General features: G+C 46.4%; 1 protein-coding gene across 2 annotated transcripts in view; it reads right to left on the reverse strand.

The window, feature by feature from the left end:
* Positions 1-1258: 1258 nt before the first annotated feature.
* The window catches only part of nop58 (NOP58 ribonucleoprotein homolog (yeast)), a 58760-nt gene continuing 43378 nt past the window's right edge, over positions 1259-16640 (reverse strand). For both annotated transcript variants that reach the window (XM_085980518.1, XM_085980519.1), the window contains 5 exons: positions 10667-10801; positions 10416-10477; positions 7132-7283; positions 6127-6251; positions 1259-1596 (listed from right to left, as the gene is read on the reverse strand). In XM_085980518.1, coding sequence (XP_085836644.1) covers positions 1540-1596; positions 6127-6251; positions 7132-7283; positions 10416-10477; positions 10667-10801 — 531 coding nt within the window. In that variant the 3' untranslated portion in view covers positions 1259-1539. The remainder of the gene's footprint in view (positions 1597-6126; positions 6252-7131; positions 7284-10415; positions 10478-10666; positions 10802-16640) is intronic.

The raw sequence follows: 16640 nt of genomic DNA on the forward strand, positions 1-16640 counted from the left end.
AGCTGGGTAATCCTCAATCGCCAATTCTGAGATATCTTGAGACACAGCATACACCACTACAGCACAACATGGCTTCCGGTAAGAACTGCACTGCACATGGCTTTATTATATACATTACTAGTCCACCAGGCAGCTATTACAACCAGTACTGTACCCGTGTTAGTGACAGACCTGTACCCACCAGTATTATACCCCAATGTTAGTGAAAGACCTGTACCCAGCAGTACTGTACCAGTGTTAGCGACAGACTTGTACCCACCAGTACTGTACCCCAATGTTATGCTGTATTTTGCCAATTTTCTCCCATCTTCTGAAAGCAAGTGGAGTACATTCCAATGGTCACCAGCAGCTCTCTGTGATCTTGTCCAAATGGACAACCTTCAGGTGCACTAGAACACGGATTCTGTCCACACATGCCATTTCCTTGCAGGAATCACTCTACAGTGACTTGGACCAAAGACTGCCAAATTCTTTCCCATTCCTAGCCAAGTACAATGCCCCAATCCCCACCCTGGCTAAGATGAGCCAACTCAGCATAAGACCATGGCTGTTATTGGCTACTTTACTAACAGTCATCATGGTTCTAGGTTTCCCCATGAACAAGTAAACTGGTGTATAAGCAATCTGGTTCACACACACATGAAGTGCAGCTGAGGAGGATGAAGCCAACGACCTCCGCTGAACCTGGGACCTTCTAGGCCTATTTAAAAAAAAAATTCATTCTCAGGATCCGAGCGTCGCTGGCAAGGCCAGCATTTATTGCCCATCCCTAGTTGCTCTGAGAAGGTGGTGGTTACTGAGTGCTTGCTAGTCCACTTCAGTGGGCAGTTAAAAGTCCACCACGGTGTGGGACGAGAGTCACATACAGGCCAGATTGGGTAAGGACCAATGTTCCCGTTAAGCTGCACAGTCATCTGCAGGCCGGTCACCGGCTTTTACATTGTAGATACTGCGCATGCACAAAAGTTTGAATGGGCTGGGGGAGGCAGGCAGCGCAGGGGAGTGCAGCTTATGGGCAACATTGGTAAGGATGGCAGTTTCCTTCCAGAAAGGACATCAGTGAACCAGTTGGGTTTTTAAGACAATCGGACAGCTTCATGGTCACTTATACTAATACCCATTTTAAAAAAATGAACTCCAATTTTTAAAAACAGGATTTCTGTCCCATCACCAGTGCATTCTATCTGCACAAAGGAAATGTATTTGATAAAACACAGATATTACTCAGTGTGAATGTTACTGAAGCAGACACTGAATGGCCAGTTGTTTTGGGTTAGTTTATATTTGACAAGGAGGACAGGAATCAACAAAGGAAGCCTTTTTAAAAAAAAAAAAACTAGGATGCATTTCTCACTTACAAGGTGAACAATTTTTACAGAAAAATACAATAGCAAGGACTTGTTTCAATAGAACATTTCTGATAACTGCAGTCACAATGCAAATGTCCTGCATTATGAAAACATTTCCCTTGTTTTTAAAAAAATGAGCACTTTGTCAGGGCTCAGTAGAGCTTCAAACAGCCTCATGACTGGAGACACTTCACTCGTCTTTAATTTTCTTTTTTTTCTTTTTCTTCTTTTTCCCTTTCTCTTGGGTCTGTGAAAAGAAAAGGAAATCAAAACTGTTAATTATTACCCCTCTATCACCGTGTTCCCTCCATGAGGGAGGAAGCCAAACATCCAAGACAGGTTCCCATAGGTTTGCAACATACAGCAGGAACCCTGTGAAAAAGGGCAAAATGCCCCAGCTCTCTCAAAGATGTTAATCCCATTTGTAGAACAGTTCCACACCCAAGTCATTACTCTTCACAAGTCACCCCAGACAGTTTGTTGCAGCATGTATTTGGGTACATCGTACACAGGTCCTATTCTCACTGCATGTCCATACGCGTGCACTTTCTAGCAAGGGTCACCAAACAGGGATCAGGAGCAGGAGGGAACCATGGCCAATTTTGCCTCTTCCCCAATTCAGTAACAGAGGCGAATTATAGCATCACCAACTGCAGCCCTGGCTGAGATCAGGTAGCTTAGCACAGAGTATGGATTCAGCCTGGGATGTTTGAGTCTCACTGGTTTACCAATGTAGTCACTGTGGGAGCTAAAGGACGGTCTGGCCAAGAACAGATGATCATAAGTAAGCTCATGTAACTCCTCTTCAAGTATGCAAGGATAAATTTCTGGAGGTCCTAACAGGATAAAATTAGAAAGACAAGGGTTAATTAAGGACAGCCAGTGTGGATTTATAAAAGACCAGTCATGTCTAACAAATTTAATAAATTTCTTTGGTGCACTAACAATGAATTGAAAAAGGTAATGATATGCAAAAGGCATTTGATAAGGCGCCTCATAAGGGGCTTATGGATAAAATCACAGCGGGTGTGTGGTAGCATTGATAGGAAGTTTGATTATAGGGCAGAAAATAGAGTACTGGTTAATGGATGTCTTTCGACTGGAAGGATGCAAACAGCAGAGTCCTCCTGGGTCAGTGTCAGGATCACTACTAATATTATATACATCACACCTATACATGATTATCAAAATTTGCACGCAACACAAAGAGTGGTTAACTGTGGAGAGGGCTGTAAGCAGATTTAAGAGGGCATAGTTGACTGGACAGATGTCAGATGAAATTTAATGTGGAGAAATGCAAGCTGGGAAGAAGAACTGAGAGGAAATATACACTAAATGGGAATTTTTTTTTATAAAAGGAGAGATACATATATAGAAAACTTAGTTGTAAAAAGATATGGGAGTTTAGGTTTTATAAATGGGTACAAAAGCAACGAGTTAATGCTAAACCTATATAAATCATTGGTTAGTCTGCAATTAGAACAATGGGTTCAGTTTTGGGCACCTTGCTTTAGGAAAGACGTCAAGGCTGTGGAGACGGTGCCCAAGACTCACAAATATTAGAGATGAGAGGCTTTAGTTAGGAAATGAGAAACTGGGGGTCTTATCCTTATAACAAAGAAGGTTAAGGAGATTTGATGAGCTGTTCAAAATTAAGTGTCTTAGCAATGCAAACAGCAGAAAAAACATTTCCACCATATGATAAATTGATACCTAGAAGGTAGAAATCTCACTAAAACAGCCCTTTTTTCGAGCAGAGTTAAAAGCACAAGGAATACGCTCCCAAAAACAGTGGAAGCAGAATCCATAGTAGCTTGTGAAAAAGAAATGGATAAACACTTGAAAGAAAAGAGGAAAAGGAGAAAGGGCAGGGGAATGGGACTAAATTTTCAGGGAGTTGGACCGAATGGTCCCTCCTGTGCTGTAATTTTTAAAAGATTCTGCAAGTGGCCCGTTCATGCAGTGCAGCCCCAGGAGGGCAAAGGAATCCACACTGCGCCCCTACTCACCACCGAGTGGTCAGTTGAGCAAAAGCAAATTCTCATTCAATGGAGTGGATATATGCACAGACATCAACCCAACACATCACATCTATTCCATACCAACTGCCCCAATGGAGGAATACAAGGGAGCTGCATAAATAGACTTCTCCAGTTTTTTTTTGTTTGTTTTTTTTGTGTTTTTTTTGTTTTTTTTTAACATTAATGATACTGATGTGTTTGTGATAACGGCACCAAGTTACCCACTACAACAACTACCATTTATATAGTGCGCCTTTAATGTAGCAAAACACCCCAAGGCACTTAACAAGAGCATTAACAATTAAAACATTTTTGACGTCAAGCCACAGGAGGAGTTATTAGGGCAGGTGACCAAAAGCTTGGTCAAAGAGGTTGGTTTTAAGGAGCATCTTAAAAAGAGAGGGGTGGAGAGGTGTAGGAAGGGAATCCCAGAGCTTCGGGCCCAGGCAGCTGAAAGCACAACCGCTAATGGTGGAGTGATTAAAATCAGGGATGTTCAAGAGACCAGAACTGGAGGAGTGCAGGTATCTCAGAGGGTTGTAGGGCTGGAGGAGACTAGAGATACGAAGGGGTGAGGCCATTGGGGGGGGATGAGAATTCACTAACAGAAACAGTAGTGAATGAAAGGACTGAACAAAAGAATGAAAGTAGAACAGAACTGAGGAAATCTGAAATAAAAATCAGAAAGGCCTGGAAGTACACAACAGATCAGCTTGACATCAGAAAAAGAGGCAGCTTTAGTCGAGATTCATCTTTCAGTTGTTCATTTAACCTTTTTATGTATTTCTAATATTTTCTGATTATTGAAAATGCAAGCAGTTCCTTGATAACTTTAAGGATAAATGCACCAATGCTTGCACAGTCATCCAGAGTCAGCAAGTTCACTGCTCGCACTCTCACCTTTGAGTCAGAAGGTTGTGGGTTCGAGCCCCACTCTGGGACTTGAGCACAAAATCCAGGCGGACACTTCAGTGCAGTACTGAAGGAGGTTAGAGATGAGGGGCGATGCCATGGAAGGATTTGAAAACAATGATGAGGATTTTAAAATTGAGGCATTGTCAGACCAGCAAGTACAGGGGTGATGGGTGAATGAGACATGAAGCGAGTTAAGATACGGGCAGCAGAGTTTTGGATGAGCACAAGTTTATGCAGGGTGGAAGATGGGAGGTCGGCCAGGGGAGCATTGGAATAGTCAAGTCTAGAAGTAATAAAGGCATGGATGTGGGTTTCAGCAGATGAGCTGAGGCAAGGTCAGAGTCAGGCGATGTTAGAGGTAGAAGGAGGCAGTCTTGGTGATGGAGCGGACGTGTGGTCGGAAGCTCAACTCGGGTCAAACACATCACCAAGACTGCGAACGGTCTGGTTCAGCTTCAGACAGTTTCCTGGGATGGAAACAGTGGTCAGGCAATGGAGTTTGTGGCAGGAACCAATGACAAGGGCTTCAGTCTTCCCAATATTTAGTTGGAGGAAATTTCTGCTCATCCAACATTGGATGTCAAGCAGTGTGACAAATCAGAGACAGTGGAGTGGTGCAGAGGTGATGGTGAGATAGAGCAGAGTATCGTCAGTGCACATGTGGAACCTGATGTTGTGCTTTCAGATGATATCCCTGAAGGACAGCATGTAGATGAGAAATAAAAGGGGACGAAGGATTAAACCCTTGGGGGGCACCAGAAGTAATTGTGCAGCAGTGGGAAGTGAAGCCATTGCAGATGATTCACTGGCTACGATTCGATAGGTAAGAATGGAACCAGGCGAGGGCAGTTCCGCCTAGCTGGACGACAGAGAAGGGCGTTGGAGGAGGATGGTGTGGTCAACTGTGTCAAAGACTGCACGTAGGGAGAGAAGGGTGAGGAGGGATAGTTTACTACGGTCACAGGCACACGGAATGTCATTTGTGACTTTGATAAGGGCTGTTTCAGTACTGTGGCAGGGATCGGAGGGATTCAAACATGGAGTTGCGGGAAAGATGGGTACAGATTTGGGAGGCGACAGCATGTTCAAGGACTTGAGAGGAAAGGGAGGTTGAAAATGGGGCAGTAGTTTGCAAGGACAGAGGAGTCATGGGTGTTTTTTTTTAAAAAAGAGATGGGCGATGACAGCAGATTTGAAGGGGAGGGGACAGTACCCAAGGAGAGAGAACCGTTAACAATATCAGCTAACTTGGGGCCCAGGAAAGGAAGTTGGGTGGTCAACAGTTTGGTCAGAATAGAGTTGAGGGAGCAGGAGGTGAGTCTCAGACAGAGCAAGGCAGGAGATGGGATAGAATCTAAAGAAAGATGCGAGTTCAGGGCCAGGGAAGCAGGGAAAATTAGGGGAAGTTTGGTCCAGTGGGCTAGGGGAAGGGAGGGAAGCAGCAGAGGCAGCTTAACAGATGGTCTTGATCCTTGTGACAAAAAAAGTCCATGAGCTCCTCACACTTCTTGTTGGAGCAGAGGGTGGAGGAGGCACGGGTGGGTTGTTTCAGAAGACGGTTTGTGATGAAGAATAGCTGGGGGTTATTTTTGCATTCCAGAATGATCTTTGAATAGTGAGCTGTTTTAGCAATGGAAAGCAGGACCCGATAATGCTTTATGTGGTCCAGCCAGATCTGGTGATGGATGGCTAAACCAGTTGCCCACTATAGATGTTCAAATCTGCGTCCCTTTGACTTAAGGGAACAGAGATGCGGGGTATATCAGGGGGAATGACCAGGGTTAGAGAGAGTAATGGCATTAATACTACTTACATCTATATCCTAATTCTCATGTTCTTACCTCTTCTGTAACAAAAGATGGTGACGGTTCCTCCTCCTCCTCTTCCAGTTTTACTACCACCTCCTGCTTCTTATCTTTCTTCTTCTTTTTCTTCTTTGTGGATGGCTCACCCTCTTCTACTGCTTCTATGAAAACAAGTAGTATTTTAGTATGACCGCATCTGGACCAGTACTACTTCATGGGTTTGTAGAACCTGTCCAGTCAGGAACAGGAGCGTGCGTATGGTAGGAAGCAACTCACTGCCCCCTTGCCTGACAGTTAAGATCAAAAACCCAAAACCACATCACTTGGAAGCTCCAAACTTTGAAACAGGGAGTAACTCAGTTTTAAAATGAAAGAGCTACAATTTTATACTTAAAATCAAGTATCAGGATAGCAGGCAAGGGCAGTGAGCAGCTGAAGCACAGGAAGAATGGCCACTTGCACAAGGTACCAGAGAACAGGCAGCACCTCTGCATCTCTGAACCCAGCAAGTCGGTGCTTTCGGGGGAGATTGGGTGGGGGGGGGGGGGGGGGGGGGGGGAAATGGCAAAATCACTACCCACTACAATTACATAGTGAATTTACTATTTGTTTCAGAGGTATTGCCTGTTAAGAGATGAAATGCTCTTTTATGGTTAGAGATCCAGAGGAAAAAATGCCTTGCACACCCATAGCCAAGTTCAGGTAGCCTGATCCAAGCTGATCTTGAACAAGCTGCCAGGAGCAGGAGTAACCCTACCTCCGTGTGGGAAAACCTAATCTCCTCCACCTGCCATCCAGACAAGAATGAGATTGAGAATCCTGAAAATGCAGGACAGCAGATTTACACAACCAGCTCACATTGGAGTCAAGAGTTTCAAGCTTAAGAGATATCCTCATCGCAGCCAGGAATCCCAACCTGCATCCTGACCTGCTGTACAATTAGAGTGTTACTTGCACCAGTACAGGATCCACCGAAAAGACTAAACGTGCTTACATGGCTGAAGATCCGAATGCACGGTTACAACCTTCCTGGAGACTAACCTGTCGCAGGAGGCTCTGAAAGTCGGGCCTTTTTTTTGGGCTTAACTTCTTTTTGTTCTTCCTCTTCCTCATCATCCACTTCCTCGATTTTCCGCTTCTTTGGGACAGAAGGTAGAGTCGAGTCCCCAGATGGGTCATACGTTTTCACCTCACTTGAAAGAAATAATGTAACTTAGGACGATTCAAAACAAAACTTCTTTTCCTTCCCCTTCCCTCCTTGCAGTCTTTCTCCTGAAGGTGCTAATTATGACTGGGATACATTCCAACAACACTGGCAATCCAATAGTACTTCACCCAAGTCCTGAATCATCATGCATGAACCTAGACATGCAGTATTGGCATCACAGCCAAGCCCAATTCTGTTCTCACGCGGAATCCCCACACACTTTACAACAGTGCCTAGGTCAACGGCAACTCCCCAACTCCTGCCCTGAGAGATCAGCTAACTCAGCAGAGACAGGAATATTGCCTGGGGCTGTCTGGTGTGGATGGCTTGGTGCCAAACCAGAAGGTGCCTTCTACTGCTTCGGCCATTGTGGGAGCAATCAAACACACTTCTCTTCCATGGAACTGGGTTAAAATAGCAATATTTCCACAAAAAAATAAGCAGAGGTGAATACCTAGAAGCTAATTAAACACAAGTTACTTCAAAATCTATTACACCACCAAGAGAAATGGTAGTCAAGCCTCATCAAGAGCACCCTAACAGGAAGTCCAGGCAAGAACTTGCCTTTCTACTCTCCAACCCCACCCCCCCCCAAATGCACAACCCCCAATCTGTATCTTTCCCATCAAACCAATGTAATTGAGAACAGGAACATACCACATGTAGGGAAACAGCAAGACATTAAATTATTTAGGACAGTGGTTCTCAAACTTTTTTGGTTGAAGGACCCCTTTTCAAATGAATTAGTAATCACAGACACCCCCTATAAATGATACTATATAACACTCATAATATGAAAGTGCTGCATGTAAAGAGTGTTTTAATAATGCTTTTAGGAAAACAGGTATTTACTTAAATATCAGCCAGATGGGTGTAGCTGCTTCTCACGAATTCTGGGCACTCCACAGCAACACATGGTCACTATTCGTCACTGAGTGCTGGACAATTTTTAAAGCTGTCAGCAGGCTGGCCAAGGTGAGTGAGGGCACGATCACCCATGCACATGCTGGAAAGCTGCTGGAAGCATGGCTCACCGCCATACTGTCCCACTGGCATGTTCTGTAACAGCTGCACTGTGGGATTGTACGTGTTTGCGTGAACACGTTCAGGCACGTGTTTGAATGGCCCCACAGGCTCTCATCACGTGTCAGAGGATGGCACAGGGTCGCGGCGCCAGCGAGAAGAACCAGCTTGACTGGTAGGGAGCGCTCGTTGCAAAGTGAGTGAGAGGTGTGGGTCTCTGTAGAGGCGGACCAAGCCGTTAATAATAATTCAGAAGAACTGACGGGAAGCAAAGAGTTGGAATAAACGGGTCTTTTTCCGAGTGGCAGGCAGTGACTAGTGGGGTACGGTGCTAGGACCCCAGTCATTCACAATATATATTAATGATCTAGACGAGGGAACTGGATGTAATATATCCAAGTTTGCAAACGACACAAAGCTGGGTGGGTGAGTCTGCTGTGAGGACGATGTCGAGAAACTCCAGTATGATTTGGACAGGTTGGTGATTGGGCAGAAGCGTGGCAGATGCAATATAATGTGGATAAATGCGAGGTTATCCACTTTGGTGGCAAAAACAGGAAGGCAGATTATCTGAACGGCAATAGATTGGGAGAAGGGAAAGTGCAACGAGACCTGGGTGTCCTTGTGCACCAGTTGCTGAAGGTAAGCATGCAGGTGGTTAAGAAGGAAAATGGTATGTTGGCCTTCATAGCGAGAGGGTTCGAGTACAGGAACAAGGATATCTTGCTGCAGTTGTACAGTGCCTTGGTGAGACCACATCTTGAGTATTGTGTGCAGTTTTGGTCACCTTATCGGAGGAAGGATGTTCTTGCCATGGAGAGAGTGCAGCAAAGATTCACCAGACTGATACCTGGGATGGCAGGAATGACGTACGAGGAAAGGTTGGGTCGATTAGGCTTATATTCGCTAGAGTTTAGAAGAATGAGAGGGGATCTCATTGAAACTTATAAAATTCTAACAGGACTAGACAGACTAGATGCAGGAAGGATGTTCCCGATGGCAGGGGAGTCCAGAACCAGGGGTCACAGTCTAAGGATAAGGAGTAAGCCATTTAGGACTGAGATGAGGAGGAATTTCTTCACCCAGAGAGTGGTGAACCTGTGGAATTCAGTTGAGGCCAATTCATTAAATATATTCAAGAAGGAGTTAGATATATTTCTTAAGGCTAAAGGGATCAAGGGATATGGGGAGAAAGTAGGGACAGGGTACTGAATTTGGATGATCAGCCATGATCGCATTAAATGGCAGAACAGGCTCGAGGGGTCAAATGGCCTACTCCTGCTCCTATCTTCTATGTTTCTATGAGTCAGTGTCAGTTTTATAAAGATTAGCTCAATTATTTTTAAATATTTTTTAATTATCTTTAAATATTTAACCTTTATAAAGGAAACATCACCCTCCAATGCCCTCCCCATAGAATGCAGCTAATGAGATTTTGAAGGTTCATTCCACCAAGAACCAAAATAAACTATGGGTCACTTTAATTATCTGTCACATTTAATGCAGGGACCTGCTTGCCTGCTAAAAAGGTTAATATTGGGCCCCGAGAGAAGATAGGAAAGGAGGTCGAAATTCCCCGTCCCTCCACCTGATTAACCTTCTTTAGTTTTGGCGATCCATAGCAATTCCCAGTGAAGGGTTACCTTCCTTTGTCACAGATCTCTACCCAATTAACTTAACCCTGAGCTTATAGAATTGAAGCTGCGCGCAAAGTATTTTCAGGCAAGAAAAATGTGCCTGTTTATCTTGCGAAAACAGCCAGAGCAGACAGTGCTTGACGCAGAACTGAATGCAAGTGCCACTGAAAAGGACAACCCAATTGGTAGTTAGCGACGATTTAATAATGTGTTGCTATGCTCATTCTGTGCCACGAGACTTCCTGTGCAATTGTATCCTGGCTACAATCTGTATCTTTATATCCGCTTTCATTTCCTTTGAGACGTGTTGGACTTTTTAGTTTTCAACTTTTGAATTACAGAATATGCATCATTCAATCATTTTTAATTACCTCCAGCTGCAGACCCCCGGAAAGTCTCTACGGACAGCCAGGGGTCTGCGGACCCCAGTTTGAGAAACACTGATTTTGGACACATACCTCTTATGCTGGTATTTGTCAGATTTTGCTCGAGCCTTTCCTGTACCACTTATCCTTCTCATCTACAAGACAAAAGCCAAAGCAGCACTGAGACACAAATCAACCGTTTGTATTGACAATACAACTGACAAAGGCCAACACTCGCACAAGTTCAAGACAGTCACAGGAGTCTCAGACCAGGTGCTTCACATTCTGACCAAACATCCATCGTGCCAGGGCTTCACTGATGAGCTTTTCAGCAGTGCACTTACCCCTTTTTCTTCTAAGTGCCGTATCCGGATCTCCAGCTTGGCTCTGTTCTCCACACCCATTTCTACATTTGTATCTTCACCCAGTGCATCATACCGGATTGCTAAAGATGACTTGGCTGCCAACATCCTGGAGATCTGTTGAAGAGGCAAGTCCAGGATCAATATTTTGTAGAACTTTTGTGCTGTACCCGCTAATTGTCAGTACTGGAGATATGGGACATTTTCTCCCTTCCCGACACCAAATTTCACATTTAGCTTCCAGGTCAAGTACAGTACAGGTTAAATGCAAGTCCATGCAATGAATCAACCCAAACCTCAAAGATTAGCCCACGAACAAGCATGCCATTTTCCTGTCCTTTTTCGTTTTCAATTCCTCCTCCTCACACCCTTCCCCCCCCACCAACTCACTTTGAAGTCGCTGTCACTTACAGTTCATATCCCATTCCCCTCTGGTGGAAGTACCCATTATTCATCTGTGAGTCTAGCAAGTGTCAGCAGTTTTTCAGCTGAGAGATCCATCGCAGTCACGCATAACCCTTTCCTTCCCCGACATCTACATACATGCACCTTGCTGCAGGACCATCATATAGATAGAAACAGAAAATGCTGGAACTACTCAGGTCAGGCAACATCTATGGAGCGAGAGAGAACCTTTTGTCAGAATAGTTCTGAAACGTTAACTCTTTCTCTCGCCACAGATGCTGCCTGACCATCTTGAGTATTTCCAACATTTTCAGTTTTTATTTCAGATCTCCAGCATCCGCAGTATTTTGCTTTTGTTACCATCATATAGATATTGTGTGCGCGGACCCTGGCTGATCCTCTTTTCCCTAGCTCAGGGGCACTGAGGGCAATTACTTCCCTGGGATCTTCTGACATGAGCCCGGTATAAAAACCGGCGCGAAGGCAGAGGCCCGACCAGTTCGGGGGAGAGCAGCAGCGGAGGAGGTGAGCCCGGTATAAAAACCGGCGCGAAGGCAGAGGCCCGACCAGTTCGGGGGAAGAGCAGCAGCGGAGGAGGTGAGCCCGGTATAAAAACCGGCGCGAAGGCAGAGGCCCGACCAGTTCGGGGGAGAGCAGCAGCGGAGGAGGTGAGCCCGGTATAAAAACCGGCGCGAAGGCAGAGACCCGACCAGTTCGGGGGAGAGCAGCAGCGGAGGAGGTGAGCCCGGTATAAAAACCGGCGCGAAGGCAGAGGCCCGACCAGTTCGGGGGAGAGCAGCAGCGGAGGAGGTGAGCCCGGTATAAAAACCGGCGCGAAGGCAGAGGCCCGACCAGTTCGGGGGAGAGCAGCAGCGGAGGTGAGCCCGGTATAAAAACCGGCGCGAAGGCAGAGGCCCGACCAGTTCGGGGGAGAGCAGCAGCGGAGGAGGTGAGCCCGGTATAAAAACCGGCGCGAAGGCAGAGGCCCGACCAGTTCGGGGGAGAGCAGCAGCGGAGGAGGTGAGCCCGGTATAAAAACCGGCGCGAAGGCAGAGGCCCGACCAGTTCGGGGGAGAGCAGCAGCGGAGGAGGTGAGCCCGGTATAAAAACCGGCGCGAAGGCAGAGGCATACCAAATCAACAGCAGGAGAGGTAAAAAGTAATCAGTGTGTGACGTCACCAGGGAGCAGGTAAGTGATTGGTTGGTGAGTAGTTCTCTTTTCAATACAAGCTTGACTTCTGTGGTGTTAAATTTCTAGGGTCTCTGGTGTAGTGGGGACAGTTGGTAAATAAAGCGCCCTAGAGTATACCTGTAACTGGGGTATTGAATAAATTTTTTAATTAATTAAAGGAGTAAGTCATGGGAGGAGAGCTCAGACCTGTGTTTTGCTCCTCTTGCTCCATGTGGGAAATCAGGGACGCTGCCAGTGTCCCTGACGACCATGTGTGCGGGAAATGCATCCAGCTGCAGCTACTTGCAGACCGCATTGCGGCGCTCGAGCTGCAGGTGGATGAATTTTGGAGCATGCGCGATGCGGAGGGGCTCGTGGATAGCACGTTTAGCGAGTTGTTCACGCCTCAGGGCAGGGCAGCACAGGGGGTGACCATCAGGCGGAGCAACAAAGGCAGGCAGGTAGTGCAGGGAACCCCTGCGGGCATCCCCCTTTCAAACAAGTATACCGCTTTGGATACTGTTGAGGGGGATGACTCACCAGGGGAAGGCAGCAGCAGCCAACTTCCTGGCACTGGGGGTGCTCCTGCTGCCCAGGAAGGGGGGAAAAAGAGTGGGAGAGCAATAGTGGTAGGGGATTCTACAGTAAGGGGAACAGATAGGCGTTTCTGTGGCCGTAGACGTGAATCCAGGATGGTTTGTTGCCTCCCTGGTGCCAGGGTCAAGGATGTCACTGAGCGGCTGCAGGGCATTCTGGAGGGGGAGGGTGAACAGCCAATGGTCGTGGTCCACATTGGTACCAACGACATAGGTAAAAAGAGGGATGAGGTCCTGCATCAAGAATTTAGGGAGCTAGGTAACAGATTAAAGAGCAGGACCTCAAAGGTTGTAATCTCTGGATTACTCCCAGTGCCACGTGCTAGTAAGTATAGGAATGGGAGGATAGAGCAGATGAATGCGTGGCTGAAGAGTTGGTGTAGGGGGGAGGGTTTTACTTTCCTGGATCACTGGGCCTGCTTCTGGGAAAGGTGGGACTTGTACAAGTCGGACGGGTTGCACCTGAACCAGAGCGGGACAAATATCCTTGCGGGGAGGTTTGCTAGCACTGTTGGGGGGGGGGGGGGGGGGGTTTAAACTAACTTGGCAGGGGGATGGGATACAGAGGGGAGCTGAAATAGGGGGGGGGATGTGCTGCCAATTATAGAGAAAAAAACAAGTCAGCTTGGTAGACAGGGCAAATATATAAGGGCAAGGCTGGATGGCATCTATTTTAATGCAAGGAGTCTTGCAAATAAGGTGGATGAACTGAAGGTGTTGATAAACACATGGGAGTATGATATTGTTGCTATCACGGAGACATGGTTGAGGGAAGGGCAAGACTGGCAGCTCAATATTCCGGGGTACAGAATCTTCAGGCGAGACAGAGGGGGAGGTATAAGAGGAGGGGGTGTCGCAATATTAATTAAGGAGTCAATTACTGCAGTAAGGAGGGATGATATATTAGCAGGGTCCTCCAATGAGGCCATATGGGTTGAGCTTAAAAACAAAAAGGGGGCAAGCACTTTGCTGGGAGTGTACTATAGGCCTCCAAACAGTCAGGGGGAGATAGAGGAACAGATATGTAGGCAAATCTCAGAGAAATGTGCAAATAATAGGGTAATAATAATGGGGGATTTCAACTTCCCCAATATTAACTGGGATAGTCAGAGTGTGAAAGGCTTAGAGGGTGCAGAATTCTTAAAGTGCATCCAGGAGAGCTTTTTGAGCCAGCATGTAGAAAGTCCTACAAGAGAGGGGGCGGTACTGGACCTAATTCTAGGGAATGTGGCCGGCCAAGTGGAAAAAGTGCTAGTAGGTGAGCACTTTGGTGATAGTGACCATAATATGGTACGATTTAAGGTGGCCATGGAAAAGGACAGGGATGGGCCGGAAATAAAGGTTCTAAATTGGGGGAAGGCCGATTTTAATAGGATAAGGCAGGATCTGGCCAAAATGGACTGGGATCAGCTACTTGTAGGAAAATCCGCATCGGAGCAATGGGAGGCTTTCAGAAGGGAGATTGAGATCATACAATGGCAACATGTTCCCGTAAAGGTCAAGGGTGGTTCCAAAAACCACAGGGAACCTTGGATGTCAGGGGATATATGAGAATGAATTAGGAAAAAAAGGAGGGCTTTTGGTAGATACAAAAGGCTAAAGACAGAGGAAGCCCTAGGAGTACAAAAAGTGCAGGGGGATACTTAAAAAAGAAATTAGGAGATCAAGGAGGGGCCATGAAATAACACTGGCGAGCAAAATAAAGGAAAATCCGAAGATGTTTTATAAGTATATTAAGGGTAAGAGGATAACTAGGGAAAAAATAGGGCCCATTAGGGACAAAAGTGGCAATCTGTGTGTGGAGCCGGAAGATGTAGGAGGGGTTCTAAATGAATTTTTTGCATCTGTTTTCACTATGGAGAAGGACGATGTAGACATAGAAATAGGGCGGGGGGACTGTGATATGCTCGAACATATTAACATCGAGAGGGAGGAGGTATTGGCGGTTTTAGCTGGCCTAAAAATGGATAAATCCCCAGGCCCGGATGAAATGTATCCCAGGCTGCTGTGTGAGGCAAAGGAGGAGATTGCGGGGGCTCTAACACATATATTCAGGACCTCTCTGGCCACAGGGGATGTGCCAGAGGACTGGAGAACCGCTAATGTAGTACCATTATTCAAGAAGGGTAGTAGGGAAAAACCAGGGAACTACAGGCCAGTGAGCCTAACATCAGTGGTAGGAAAATTATTGGAAAAAATCCTGAGGGACAAAATTTGTCTCCACTTGGAGAGGCAAGGATTAATCAGGGATAGTCAACATGGCTTTGTCAAGGGAAGATCATGTCTGACTAATTTGATTGAATTTTTTGAGGGGGTGACTAGGTGTGTGGATGAGGGTAACGCAGTGGATGTGGTATACATGGATTTCAGTAAGGCCTTCGATAAAGTCCCGCACAGGAGACTGGTCAAGAAGGTAAGAGCCCATGGAATCCAGGGTGCCTTGGCACATTGGATACAAAACTGGCTTAGTGGCAGAAGGCAGAGGGTGATGGTCGAAGGTTGTTTTTGTGACTGGAAGCCTGTGGCCAGTGGGGTACCACAGGGATCGGTGCTGGGTCCCTTGCTGTTTGTGGTCTACATTAATGACTTGGATATGAATGTAAAGGGTATGATCAGTAAGTTCGCGGATGATACAAAAATTGGTAGGGTGGTAAATAGCGAGGAGGGTAGCCTCAGTCTGCAGGACGATATAGATGGGTTGGTCAGATGGGCGGAACAGTGGCAAATGGAATTTAACCCGGAAAAGTGCGAGGTGATGCACTTTGGGGGGACTAACAAGGCAAAGGAATACACAATGAATGGAAAGACCCTAGGCAAGACGGAGGGTCAGAGGGATCTGGGTGTGCAAGTACACAGATCCCTGAAGGCGGCGGAACAGGTGGATAAGGTGGTAAAAAAGGCATATGGGATACTTGCCTTCATTAGCCGAGGCATTGAATATAAGAGCAAGGAGGTTATGATGGAGCTGTATAAAACACTGGTTAGGCCACAGCTGGAATACTGTGTGCAGTTCTGGTCGCCACACTACAGGAAGGATGTGATCGCGTTAGAGAGGGTGCAGAGGAGGTTCACCAGGATGTTACCAGGGCTGGAGCGCTTCAGCTATGGAGAGAGACTGGGCAGATTGGGTTTGTTTTCCTTGGAGCTGAGGAGGCTGAGGGGGGACATGATTGAGGTGTACAAAATTATGAGGGGCATAGATAGGATGGATGCTGAGGAGCTTTTTCCCTTAGTAGAGGGGTCAATAACTAGGGGGCATAGATTCAAGGTAAAGGGCGGGAGGTTTAGAGGGGATTTGAGAAAGAACTTTTTCACCCAGAGGGTGGTTGGAGTCTGGAACTCACTGCCTGAAAGGGTTGTGGAGGCAGAAACCCTCAACATTTAAGAAGCATTTGGATGTGCACTTGAAATGCCATAGCATACAAGGCTACGGGCCAAATGCTGGAATATGGGATTAGATTAGACAGGGCTTGATGGCCGGCGCGGACACGATGGGCCGAAGGGCCTCTATCCGTGCTGTATTACTCTATGACTCTAGTGACCTAGGTGATGCCAACTTTTCCATTTTCTACATGACATCTGCATAAGACTGCCAGAGTTGTGATGTGGGAACTGGATTGAGACTGCTCAATTTGATGAAAAACTTTTTCACCCAGAGGGTGGTTGGAATCTGGAACTCACTGCCTGAAAGGGTGGTAGAGGCAGGAACCCTCACAACATTCAAGAAGCATTTGGATGAGCACTTGAAATGCCATAGCATACAAGGCTACGGACCAAGTGCTGG

This window comes from Somniosus microcephalus, unplaced genomic scaffold (assembly GCF_052327205.1).
Source record: "Somniosus microcephalus isolate GS21.2 unplaced genomic scaffold, FLI_Smic_1.0 scaffold224, whole genome shotgun sequence".
Classification (NCBI taxonomy): Eukaryota; Metazoa; Chordata; class Chondrichthyes; order Squaliformes; family Somniosidae; genus Somniosus; species Somniosus microcephalus.